Here is a 13,632-nt window from a genome sequence, read left to right as displayed (position 1 = left end):
AATAAAAATTAATATTTGAACACTATTATTTAAGATTTTTTATCTAGAATCCTTTATTAACATACGCATGATCCACATGAATGCGCAGCTGTCTTCTCATACTTCTTGCTTCCTTAGCATTGGCTTCCATGCGTTGCTCAGCTTCTGCTATTTTTACTTGGTCTTTTATTACTGCTGTTGATAAAGCATTTTTTTCCTGGTTTTATTTCCAATTTTGACATAAGCAGCAATAATCCTTTTCAACCACATAAAAATGTTATACATGCAAGATTTGCTGCCATTTCCAAAGTATCAATTCCAACAAAGTCACCCTTGAGAGCAATATTGCAAAGTAAATTATTAAAAGACTCGTTGGCATTTTGGGTCTTTCCTCCTAACCTTTTCTTCAAATTTCTTTTAATTGGTTCGGATAATTTTTTAAACACACTTTTTATTTTGTCTAAAATTGCCACTGAGATTAAAGGAGGGTGCTTGTACATGTCTTTTTTTCCTTCTGCAACTGCTTTTCGGCAAAAAATTTTCTGTGTATTATTATCTGTTGAGGCCTTGTGAAAATAAATTGCCCAAATGGCTTTGGTCATATCTTCTATCCCTACAACTGCAAACCCTACAACTGTTGCATCTTCGGGTAGCTCTAGCCTAAGTATGCCATCGTACACGATGTTCCAAAATATTGGGCCGAGCACTGACCCTTGCGGGACCCCTCCGGTTACTTGATAGGTTTTCGTGCCGCTCTCTGTGTCATACAAAAGGGTTCTGTCTTTCAGGTAGTCAGACATAATCCTTCTCATATATGTGGGTACCTCTTTTTCCGTAGTACCTCGTGTATCTTGCCCCAGCTGGCTGAGTTAAACGCATTTTTAACATCCGGTGTAATAAATAGTACAGTACTTCTTGGATCCTCTTTTCCATCTTTTTCCTTCTTTTGCAGTTCTAGCGGTGTCGACTACTAAGCTTGCGGCGTCGAGAGTGGAGCGTTTTTTCCTAAAACCGTATTGACATTCCGCTAGTCCGCCTGGTTTTTTAATGACTTGGTCCATTCTAACGCCGATTATACGCTCTAAAATCTTGCCCAGGGTGTCCAGCATGCAGAGTGGTCTGTATGAGGCAGCTTCTCCAGGTGGCTTATCTCCTTTTGGTAGTAGCACCAGGCGTTGCTTCTTCCAGTTCTTAGGAAACGTTCCTTCTTCGAGACATGAATTGTACAAGTCCACAAAGACATCGGGGCGTGCCTGTATAGCTTGTTTAAATGCAATATTGGGTATGCCATCCAGGCTTGGAAACTTGTTGTTTCCAATTCTTTTGCATGCAGTTAGCAATTCCTCTGTGGTGATTATTTGAATGATTTCGTCATTTGCCTCTGCTTCAGGGATAGCTGTTACTTCCAGTTGAAGGGAAACAGTGTGGTCACAATACGATCCAGCAATTCCGGGCTCTTAAGAGGGGGAATATAACCTCCCTTCATCTTCTTCATTACTACTTGGTACGGTCGCCCCCAGGGATCCAGCTTAACCTCGTCCTGTAACTCTTTAAGGCATCGTCGTTTATGTTCTCGAATTTTTTTCTTGAGTATACGTTTAGCATCCTTCATTTCTTTATTTTGGGCGTCTACTATTTCTCTACTACGATCAGTTTTGTAGCATTTCTTCTGAGCCCGCTGTTCCCGTTTTCTGGTTCGATGACATTCGCTGCGGATCGCGTCAATTTCTTTATCCCACCAGTATACTGGCGGTCGTCTATTGTTGGGAGCCCTCCTTGGCATCGTTGCGTCGCAGGCTCGGGTAATATTTTCTATTACCTGCTCGACCTTATCATTCGCAGAACCAAATAGCTGTATTGCTTCTCGAGCCAGCAGAAATGTCTCCTTATCATAATCAACTCTTTTTATCGTTGCCCTCCCGTTGGATCTCTGCTTTGATATTCTTATCTACATTATTATCGCTTGGTGGTCACTATTTGTGTAATGATCGCTCACCGTCCACGATCTAACTGAACCAATCAGGCAGCTGCTGACAAACGTAAGATCTATGATGAACCCTGCGTCTCCTCTTTGAAATGTGTAAGAACATCCCTGATTAACTAAGACCAAGTCAAGGAGAGCGAAAGCTTTCAAGGCGCCTGTGCTACCGCTGAACCAACGCCGCGTGCCGCTCTATTTCTTTATCTCTATTCGACCTCGATTATAGGCATGGCGAGGGGCGTTGTTCCTCGTTACGCTGTTTGAATAACTTCTATTGGGTATAAAGTATGTGAACATCTTTTGTATTCATTGAGTCAAAATCCTTTGCGGTAGAAAATTTTTTAAACATCTCAAATTTTAATATTAACACTTGTCGTAACTTGAATATTTATGTATAAAAATCGCTAAACCTTATTTTACCTTATTATATCACTATAATCAAGCCTCCCAACTTTTGTTATACATACTGCAAAACGTAAAAATGAGAAAAATAGTAGAGTTTTACCTTAAATATTTTGCATTGATTGGTTCCGCTTTATGGTGTTATTAAATTAATTTATTTTTATATTATTTAAAACTCTCACCTTTCTTATACACCTCTATTTGGCTCCAGCTAGTTATATAACCCGTAGCAGCTGTCATTTATTGATCGCGTTCCACTTGCGATATTGATCACAGCCTCTCGAAACCTGCCACAATAGGATGTTTATCCTTTCGGTTGTTTACATGTACAACGGAACATGCACAAGGAACAATAAAGGAAGATTAAACAAACAAATTACGAACCATTGTAAAAGGCTCTTGCACCGGCGACGAGTCATTCTCTGTCGGGTTTCCAAGCTATAACGACTTGTTCAATAAAATTCATTGAAATTCATACTTAGTCTCATTACTTACCTACGAATTTACGCACGCTCTTTATTATTTTTATACCGAAACTTACTTACGGGGAATAAAATGAAAAATATCCTATTTTCTTTGTCGTACAAATAAACTGCTTTGGGAACACCCACAATACTTAACACCTTCTATTCCTATTACAAAACTTTTTCTAGGAGAAAGCAAAAATGCCTTTTATCTATTTACTCAAAATTATAAAAATATTATCAATGTCTTACCATTTTATGCGTTAAAAGTTTTTTTTTTTGCAGAGGCCCTCGTGCCGGAGTGATTTTTTTCCGTAAAGGTATAAAAAATATTGCAAAAAATGGAGAAAAAATAATGTACGATCTGGAAAACAAGATTAATCAAGCAGTATTTCCGGGACTACAGGGTGGTCCACATAATCATGCTATAGCTGGTATAGCTACATCAATGAAACAAGTTACCAGGCCAGAGTTTGTAACTTATCAAAAACAAGTGATTGCTAATGCAAAAAGACTGTGTAGTCAATTACAGGAATTCGGTTATAAAATTAGTACAGGTGGTACAGATGTACACATGCTCTTGGTTGATTTGCGACCTGTGAGTTTAACAGGGTCAAAGGCTGAAAAAATATTAGAGGAAATTTCAATAGCATGTAATAAGAATACAGTCCCTGGTGATAGAAGTGCCTTTAATCCAAGTGGAATCAGGCTTGGAACTCCAGCATTGACAACTCGAGGTTTGAAAGAAAACGATATTGATCAAGTTGCTGCATTTATTCATAAAGGTATGTTCACATCTACTAAAAAATCAAAATATACGTTTTTAATACAATATTTTTTATATTTTTAGGTTTGATATTAGCTAAAGAAATTACTATTAAATCAGGACCTAAGCTTGTTGACTTCAAAAGTACATTGGAGAACGATGATCATTTTCGAAAACAAATAAGCGCATTAAAAGCGGAAGTGGAAAAGTTTGCACAAAGTTTTCCTATACCCGGTCATGAAAATTATTGAATTTTTTAAGAATGAAACAAATTTTCTACCTGCAAAATCAATAAATTAATAAAGGAATGTATTCAACACTTGGTTAATTAATGAAATAGTGCACATTTAATAAATAAATCGAATTCCCTCTTCTTTTATCTCTCTTTACTAGGTGTTGGGGTATAAATTGGCCATCGAAACCTCGAGCATCGTATGCTTTATGTATACTGCGGATGAATCAGCGAGGGTACGTGAAATGAGTAATGTGGCACATACGCCAGCGGTAATGGTGGCCCCGCTCCCACGCATTTTAACGGCGCACCATGCCACCCTCATCAGGAAACGGGCGGGAGGAGAAGAGATAGAGATGTTGCCCTCTCAGCTGTTCAGTCCCGAATTCGTTCGCTTTTCACGCGCTTATCTAATGTACAGGGAAATCCAGCAGTTTGTTGACAATTTCTATACTGACGTCACAATTCTGACGACAATCGCTTTTGTTTTGTTTACATTTTAATTGTTGTATTAGGTGTGTGTATACGTCGCTGAGTTGTTGTGTGTCTTCTTATTAATGCTGTTAGTTTGTAGGTGTATATGTATCATTTCAAAAATCAATCTTTTGTTTGAATTTGTTTAAATTAAAATGAGTGTTCTGTATGATGAGGAGTCCTGGGGTGGTTTCTTTCGCTTTGGCAGAAGTACTAGTCGCTGTTTTTTCCAGTTTGTGGGAAATGTTCCGTCTTCTAGACATGTATTGTACAAGTCTACGAAGACCTCTGGATGAGTGTGAATGGCATGCTGCAATGCAATATTTGGAATGCCATCCGGCCATGGGGCCTTGTTGTTTCCTACCCTTCTGCAGGCGGCTACCAATTCCACAATCGTGATCGGTAGGATAGCCTCTTTATTCACACCTCTTTCGATGACACTTGGTTCCTCCAGTTGCCTGGGGAACAGTGTGGTGACCACCCGGTGCAATAGTTCCGGGCATTTTGGTGAAGGCACGTAGCTTCCTTCTTCTTCATTACAATTTTATACGGGCGACCCCAAGGGTCTTGTTGGACCTTGTCCTGCAGTTCCTTAAGGCACTGTCATTTGTTTTTGCAGATTTTCTTCTTAAGACTCCTTTTAGTGTCCTTCATTTCTCGTCCACGGGCATCTACTATTTTCTTGCTTATACCAGTTTTATAGTATTTCTTCCTCGCCCGTTGTTCTCGTCTTCTGGTTCAGTGGCACACACTACGTGAACTCGCAATCTCCTTGTTTTACCAGTATACTGGTGGTCGTCTACAATTGGGCACTCTTCTCGGCATGACCGTGTCACAGGCTCGTGTGATATTACCCATCACCTGTTCCGCCTTGATGTTCGCCGTCCCCGAGAGTTGCAATTCTTACAGTGCCAGTAGGAACATCTCCTTATCATAATCCTTTGTTTTCCAACCGACTCTGTTGGTCCTTATTCTCGCGCTGGATCTCTGCTCTGATTTTCTTACCTCTATTATTATGGCCTGGTGATCACTATGTCAATTGAGCCAATAAGGCAACTACTAACAAAGGTCAGGTCTACAATAGATCCTTCGTCTCCTCTTCTGTTAGTGCTACCCTGATTAACTAACACCAAATCCAGGAAAGATGCTTCTAGCAGTACTTGTCCTCTTTAATTATTCCTTGGACTGCCCTACTCTACGGCTTATGCGTTAAAATCGCCTGCGATAATTACTGGCTTTCTTCCCGCAATATCCTTCACGAGTCGATCTAACTGCCGCTTGAACTGTTCGATGGGTGCGTTAGGCGAAGCATTGTAGCTGTATACGTGTATTCCTGCTATCTTTGCATGAACAAATCCTTCCTCGCTGGTCAACATTTTTTCCTGGAATGCCACGTTCCCACGTGCCCAGATCGCTGCTCTGCCAGTGTCGTCTGTTTCCCACGATGTCTCGTCCAGAGCCCTATATGGTTCACATATAATGGCTACGTCGACCTCCGTCTCATGAACGTACTGTTCAAGTAAATCCTGTGCTGTCTCGCAGTGATTCAAGTTCAACTGCAATATCTTCATTATCTTCGTTTCTTCAACTTCTCTACTGTCGCTCCGTATACTGAGCATGTGTAGCTACCAGCGGCATAGTAACTTTTCTCTGTTGCTCCTCTTTCTTGGCAGAGAACGCAGCTCGGTTTGTTTTTACAATCTCTTGCATTATGTCCTTCGACTCCACGCTTGTAACAGTGGTTACTTCGATCCTGTATCACTGTGCCGTTTTTGCCGATATGTCCAAATCCTAGACATTTATAGCAGCGAAGTGGACGTGCATTCCGCTTTATCTCTCGTATTCTGCATACTACCCAGCCTATCCTGATTTTCTGCTTTGCGACCATCTGCTGAGCCATTTTTCCTGTCATTTTAATGACCACCGTCTACGTATCGCTATATGCCTTGCGCACAGACTTTACTGCCGTTTCCTTCACTGCATTTGAGCCGCTATCTTGAAACTCCCTCCGTAGCGCTTCCACGATGTCCTCCTTAGTGGTTAAAACATCAAGATCCTTTACTTCAAAGACCTCTACATCTTTCAGGGTTCTTATGGTGACACCCTCTTCTAGCACTTCTTGCACCGCTTGTCGAAGTTCCGTTGCCTTCCCTTCCGATGTGCGTTGGAGTTCCAAAAGTAGGTCACCAACCGCCGTCTTGCGTATCCCATTTACGCTATCCCCTAGTATCTTCAGTTTTGGGTCTGCTTTCATCTTTCGCAAGATATCAGCGTAGGACTTCCCGTCGGTAGCTTTTATGATTAGAGCCTCCGGTCGGGTTGGTCTTGCCCTTGGCGGCTTAGATTTTCTAGTGCCTTTCTGATCTACAACACCATTGTTAATCTTATCGTCTGCTTTTTCTTTTTTCTTCTTTTCCTTACTTGTTTTCACCCTCTGCCAGGGTGGTCATGTCCCTGTTGTGGGCGGTGGGCACTGAGTAGTGCTGGAAGTCGTCACTAGTGGCGCACTCTGGCCATGCTTTGGCGTCTTGTCCTCTTCTTTTCTTTTCTTATTGGTCTCGTTCTGTGTAGAAAACCGTTCCTTCCTCTTCCTTGGCGTTTCTACTTCCCGTTTTTCTTCTGAGGTCAGCGAGGTCCGTGAGCTATTCGACATCATCAGTCCAAAGCTAGACTTAGTCTTGCTCGACGCTTCTCTTGCGCTAATGAGCCGTTTCCAGAAAGACATGACCTTCCTCATGTCATTCTTAACGCTCTTGTGAATGTTTTTGGCTGGACCTACTACCACCTTTCAGATCGTTCTGAATCTTGTCCATCAACTCTTCTTCCGCACGATCTGCTGTCTGAATTTTAGACTATACCTCGTGCATTCCCCTGTTTATGACTCCATCACATCCTGATGCTATCATTTTAAACGATTTCTTCGAGCGGTTTTCAAGTAAGGGGCTTAAATGTAAAAATCGTTGTCTCGAATATTGCGCGTGCGACCTATCTAATAAATAGCCTCTTGTTTTGATGGTTAGGTTGGTTAGGAACACATGTACAGATGCGTAAATTTCTGTGAAAAAAATTGACGGCAGTGTTCGTATTCTACAATAAAAAACAGAGGGGTCTGCAAACTTTTGAACAATGTATCATCCAAAACTTATATATTAAATTATGTATCAAAAATCGCCTCGTACATTAGCAGACAGAAATACTGTATATTAACCCATTAACGTCCAAAACAGAGAAATCGTAACTCTGTTTTCAACCGTAAATCTATCACATATTCTACGAATATATTCAAAGCAAACATACTTTTTCTGAAGTATTTTTTTCTCTACTTTCCATTTCTGGTATCAGAATTGCGTATTTTTCACTCAAAAATCCAATATGGCGACGTTTAAAAGAAAAAATGCAAAATTTCGATACTTTTTTTTTAAATCCAATTTCTTGCTGTGTTAACGTTGAGGACGGAACTTTATTTTTCAATTATGAGTGCATAAATGAGTTGTACTTTAAATTCAGTTTGGTCCCGAATCCAGAAATTCAATCTGGCGGCTAGAAAATGGCGCCTGAAGCGCAAAATTTTGCCCAAACTTTCACGAATTTTTTTCTCGAATATAGCGAGCGTTTTTTGCTAGTTTTTATATTATTTAAAAAGTTATTTATGCATATAGTTGTTTATCACTGGCGAGATCATTGACGTAATTTTGTTATGTATTGTGAAATACTCAAAAATTTCGCATTTTTACTTTCAGTATAAAATAATAACAAAACTCTGAGTTACAGCGTAAGTGAGGGAGCAGCTGATGACAATAGCATAAATAAAGAAACCGAACAGCATAGAGCCAGAGAGCACGATGACTCACTTAAATTCAATAGAATACACTACGAATACATTATACAGAAACGCGAGAAGACGAGAGACGACGAAATCAAGAGATACTTTATCGAAACTAACGACCAACAATTTGAATAATGAACAACAAAAAACTAACACAAGAGCGCGAATCCCCAAATCACAACATCACAAAACAAGCACTTCAAGCCACAAAAAACACACACACAGACACCTATAAGATACGCACCAACATGGAAACCACATCGATTTACACATACATAGAAAGGCGTAACGCCCTGCACCAGCCACGAGCCAGAAGCCTTTCAAAGCCCGCCTAACAAACGAAGAAGAGAGGTGGCCCGATTACAGAAAACCAAACGGTCATATATACGTACTTAAATAAAAGCGGCATAAGCTGCGAATATTTTTCAACATAAAACAAGAATCAAGCAGTAGCCACCAGCACTCCACGGCTGTGCAAACAAGCAGTCGCATACCTCAAAGCAGGGCACGGCACTACTCGGAACGACAAACAACAACCGAAAGAGGAGAAGCTGGCCAGCAACAAGAACCGAATTTCCGAGAATAATAAACATAAGAAATGCACAAGCGGGGAAATGGCCTAGGAAAGGGATTAGACCCTACGTACGTGTGATAGCGAGCTCACAAATATTACAACACAGAGGCAGTAAGCCTTCTGATTGGACCTCTCCACTAAAGAAGCCATCGCCTTACCTACACATCTAAACGACTACATGATATAAAAGGGCCCAGCATCTCGGATTCTAAAGTTAAATAACACTGTAAAGCGGTGGTTTTCCGTTCACAAAACAGCGTATCATAAAGAGTGAAGATCACGCGAAATTGTTTGATTATTTGAATAAAATTGATTTATTACGGGATAAATCATGAGTGAAATCAATCTGAGACCTTCGTTCCGCCATTCGTCTCGTCACACAATTCATTCGTATCTCAGACACCTCAGGTAGCAGAGCATTCAGGAGAGCAGAGGCAAGGACTACAAAAGGTAGGTGTCGACATAATATTCATTATCAGCTAGCCATACTCTCTCTCTCTCTCTCTCTCTCTCTCTCTCTCTCAATTATTATATGAAAAATTACATACATGTCGTATATCAAAAAAGAATATAATCAGACCATAATGAGAAATAATTGGAAAATAGAGAGATCAGTAATAAATTAATATCAGTGACAAACAATAACATTCCTAATAAAAGCAGTTTCCCGTACAGGCATTTTCCGCCGTTCTTTTGATCGCTGGAGAATTATTCTAATTCTAAAAGTCAATTAAATGATAGCCATATACTTGAATTCAACAACATTTTAAAATTTTACTCGATTTTTGATATGCAATTTACAGTTCATTTTTAGAGGATGTCTAATATTCAACCTATTGATAGACATAAAAAATATATTAAAATACTTTTTTCTTGTTTAAGTTCAAACGGACATTGGATTTGTTTGTTGTACAAAGACAATGTACTACGAATTTTGATAGTATTAACAAAAAATGTCTTGATGATCATAAAATTTATTGATAGGCTGTTTTCAAATAAAGATAATTGACGCATATCTTTTGAACAAGTGCAGTATTAGACTAATTATTATGATTGCGGTGTTTTTGCTATAGCATTTGAATTTGAGAATAGAATGTATAATACATTAACTTTGTCACTTTTTCTAATATTAAAAGATTATAAAAATAAAATTTATTTTGAATCAATTGCTGAAATTCCAATGATAAAAAATGTTACTCATGCAATAAAATTTGCTGAATTCAAATTAAATTTTGAATAAATTAATATTGAGGAACCTAAGGTATTATATACCGCAATTATTAATCAACCCTTTTAGAAGAAAGAAGAAGAAATGATGTGGTATAAGTTTTTTTAAACTCAAAGACAATTCAGACGTAAACTCATCCACCGATAGACATTCTCTTTTTAAAGTACATTTATTTGTTGACTGCCAGATACTAAAAATAAATTCTTCAATCTTATTTTCGTATAGTATAGAAGATACATGTTCTTCAAATCTTAAACAATTACCACATTTTTGACAACTTCTAAAAAACATGTAGGATTCTAATTTCTCTATAAGATGAACGAAAAGCAATCGATATAACCATTTATTGGATCACCAGATCCCTTCGTGAGAATCATCAATTTGGATGCTTCAAGCATGGCCTTGAAATTTTGGTGTATTACACACACACACACGCTATGCGTGCCTCTTTTACCAGCCAAAACACACCATTTTGAACGTAGTTCGGCGAATTTGCTAAAGCTGATAGCTGGTTTTTTGAGGTTAGGGACGTGCGCTTGAGGTACCGGTAAAAAAGACGGCCGGTTTCGTATTCAGCAGCACAAAATATATAAAAATACTCTATGTCAATAATTTTCCTCCCGTCGATCACAGGATAAACCTCTCAACTGCGTGAAAAAGCAATTTTGGTGGGTGTTTTTTGAGGTTAGGGACAAGCGCTTGAGGTATCGGTAAAAAAGACGGCCGGTTTCGTCTTCAGCAGCACTAAATACATAAAAATACTCTACGTCAATAATTTTCCTCCCGTCGATCACAGGATAAACCTCTCAACTGCGTGAAAAAGCAATTTTGGTGGGTGTTTTTTGAGGTTAGGGACAAGCGCTTGAGGTATCGGTAAAAAATACCGTCGTATTCTTGTTCAGCAGCTCAAAATACATGAAAATAGTCGTTGCTTAGAATTTTTCTGAGCTCACGTGATTTCTGACAGTTTGATCATTTTGTAAAGTAGTAATTTTTTAAGATTAGGGAACGCGTAGCTCCGTCTGGGAACAAAATTTTAAAAAACGCCCCTCACTAATTAAATTAAAATTTTTAGCTCAAAAGGAATTTTTGGCAGATCTCAGTTACGTTTGACGTGGAACGTCCCATGTATATGTTCATGTATAAGAAAGGCTTTAACATTATTTATAATTTATGAACAATACTTTTCAAACTTTTCAAAATTTGTATTCAATATTTATTGAATTATTTCCGATCCACCCCTTAGGAGTACTTTAACAAATATACATCATTCTGGTCAGTTCCTATTCATTTTCGGTATATTTCTGGTTTATTGCCGGTTATTTTTTATTTTTTCCGATTACTTCCAGTTCACTTTTAGTTCACTTCCGGTTCAATTCCTGTCTATTTTCAGTCTACTTCCGGTCGACTTCTGGTCTACTTCTAGTCAACTTCCGGTTTACCCCAACTCCTAAGGAGAGATAGTTTTGGGGATAAAGTTAATTTATAGCCGGAGACTACCAGACACATTTGATATAATAGAGAATTTTAAGCAGATACTAATAATTATATACAGAAATTGTTGCCTAATAAGAAGGTGCTGCATTTGTAAACGTAGAAATAAACGTACAAACAAATCGGTCAAGGCAGTGGAACATAATGAGAACGAGGTTCTACAGCTACCAGTACTGAGACCTCTTGTGGGCTACGAAACCAGAAATACAACTTGTCAAAACAAAAAAAATGTCCAACGTAGACTTTCTTAATTCCTATATTAGACCGTTGTAGATGCACATCAATGTATTATTAGAGACTGCCTAGCGCGCTTCGTGATACAAGGCCTGCAAAACGCTTCGCGTTTTGTGTATAAGGCATGACCTCTGACGCTCGTGCTTCACGCTCGCTACCTAACTTTGGTGTTAGTTATCTGTAAAGTTTTGGTTGCATACTCTCTCTATGAGATAGAAAGAAAGCGCTCCGAAGACGCCATGAAATGTTTTGTCTCTTTCTCACGACTGTGCTTTAATATCTTTGAGATAAGATGCCAAAGGTCACGGGCAAGGTAACAACAGAGCAAGATCGCGAATTTGTTTTCCAAAGCTCACGGTAGAGCAGAGAAAGGCAACGCTAAGTGCTGATGCCGTTGAAGCTTGATTTAGCGACAGCGGGGCCTCGGCGAACATCAGTTTCCAGAGACACTGAGAAAGACCGAGAGTGTGCAGTAGTCGTCGAGGGCATCAACGGACAATGGATCGACGCACAGATCTACAACGTGATGTACGTTCCTGAAATGGGCACGAAATTTTACTCCGTCGGTCTCTGGGCCACATGTAGTCTTGAAGTGCAGTTCAAAAATAATCTAGTCTAGAGATTATTTCCACGTTTTTAATTTTCATACTACTTTTTATTGGGGCAGTCAGTTTAACCCACCGGGGCTTAAATTGAAGCTTTTTACAATCGCTTTTATTTAACCATTTTACATTCAACTTCTGTCTGTATTAGCTATAGATATGCTTATGAACAAAGAATAGTACAAAATGCTTCGTATTGGTGACTGATGTACACACATACACACACATACAGTACTGGTAAAGCGGCGATATGGGCATGCGGAGACACTGCTTTTCAGGAAAAAATGACGAGACGTTATTAAAGATGTGTATGCCTTAAGGTCGCATGCGTACACATTTACAGCTGCTATGCTTCTCCTAACACGTCGACAGAACAATTCAGACAACTGTTAGATCGGATAGTACAGGATGCTGTAGGAAGGAAACCGGTACTGATAGCAGGCTATTTCAACGCCTGGGCAGTAGAGTGGGGCAGCCAAAGGATGAACAAAAGAGGACGAGCGCTATTGAAAGTATTCGGCCTCCTTGTCTTGGTCTTAGTTAAAGAGGGATGTTCTTACACATTTCAAAGAGGAGACGCAGGGTCCATCATAGATCTTACGTTTGTCAGCAGCTGCTTGATTGGCTTAGTTAGATCGTGGACAGTGAGCGATCATTACACAAATAGTGACCACCAAGCGATAATAATGTAGATAAGAATATTAAAGCAGAGATCCAACGGGAGGGCAACGACAAACAGAGTCGGTTGGAAAACGAAGGATTATGATAAGGAGAGATTCCTGCTGGCTCGAGAAAAAATACAGCTGTCTGGATCTGCGAATGATAAGGTCGAGCAGATAATGGGAAATATTACCCAAGCCTGCGACGCAACAATGCCAAGAAGAACTCCCAACAATAGACGACCGCCAGTATACTGGTCGGATAAAGAAATTGACGCGGCCCGGAGCAAGTGTCATCGAACCAGAAGACGGGAACAGCGGGCTCGGAAGACATACTACAAAACTGGTCGTGGTAGAGAAATAGTAGACGCCCTAAATAAAGAAATGAAGGATGCTAAACGAATACTCAAGAAAAAAATTCGAGAAAATAAATGACGATGCCTTAAAGAGTTACAGGACGAGGTTGCGCTGGATCCCCGGGGGCGACCGTACCAAGTGGTAATGAAGAAGATAAAGGGAGGTTATATCCCCCCTCTTAGGAGCCCGGAATTGCTGGACCGTATTGTGACCACACTGTTTCCCCTCAACTGGAAGTAACAGCTATTCCTGGAGCGAAGGCAAATGACGAAACCATTCCAACAATCACCACAGAGGAATTACTGGCTGCATGCAAGAGAATTAAAAACAACAAGGCTCTAGGCCTGGATGGCAAACCCA

At 39.7% G+C, this 13,632-nt stretch overlaps 2 protein-coding genes across 7 annotated transcripts in view; both read left to right on the top strand.

Annotated features, from left to right (window-relative positions):
• Shmt1 (serine hydroxymethyltransferase 1 (soluble)) overlaps positions 1 to 3,965 on the top strand; it is a 90,037-nt gene extending 86,072 nt beyond the window's left edge. For all 6 annotated transcript variants that reach the window (XM_031932755.2, XM_031932763.2, XM_031932758.2 and 3 more), the window contains 2 exon segments: positions 3,112 to 3,611; positions 3,677 to 3,965. In XM_031932755.2, coding sequence (XP_031788615.1) covers positions 3,112 to 3,611; positions 3,677 to 3,843 — 667 coding nt within the window. In that variant the 3' untranslated portion in view covers positions 3,844 to 3,965.
• A 103-nt stretch (positions 3,966 to 4,068) lies between these two features.
• Positions 4,069 to 13,632, top strand: part of LOC116738631 — a 56,293-nt gene continuing 46,729 nt past the window's right edge. The window contains exon 1 of the mRNA XM_032601368.1: positions 4,069 to 9,148. The gene's annotated coding sequence lies outside the window, so the exon portion shown is untranslated. The remainder of the gene's footprint in view (positions 9,149 to 13,632) is intronic.

The sequence above is a fragment of the Nasonia vitripennis genome, assembly GCF_009193385.2.
Source record: "Nasonia vitripennis strain AsymCx chromosome 1 unlocalized genomic scaffold, Nvit_psr_1.1 chr1_random0008, whole genome shotgun sequence".
Classification (NCBI taxonomy): Eukaryota; Metazoa; Arthropoda; class Insecta; order Hymenoptera; family Pteromalidae; genus Nasonia; species Nasonia vitripennis.
Note: the sequence above shows the minus strand (reverse complement) of the source record. Positions and strands in the feature narration are given on the sequence as shown.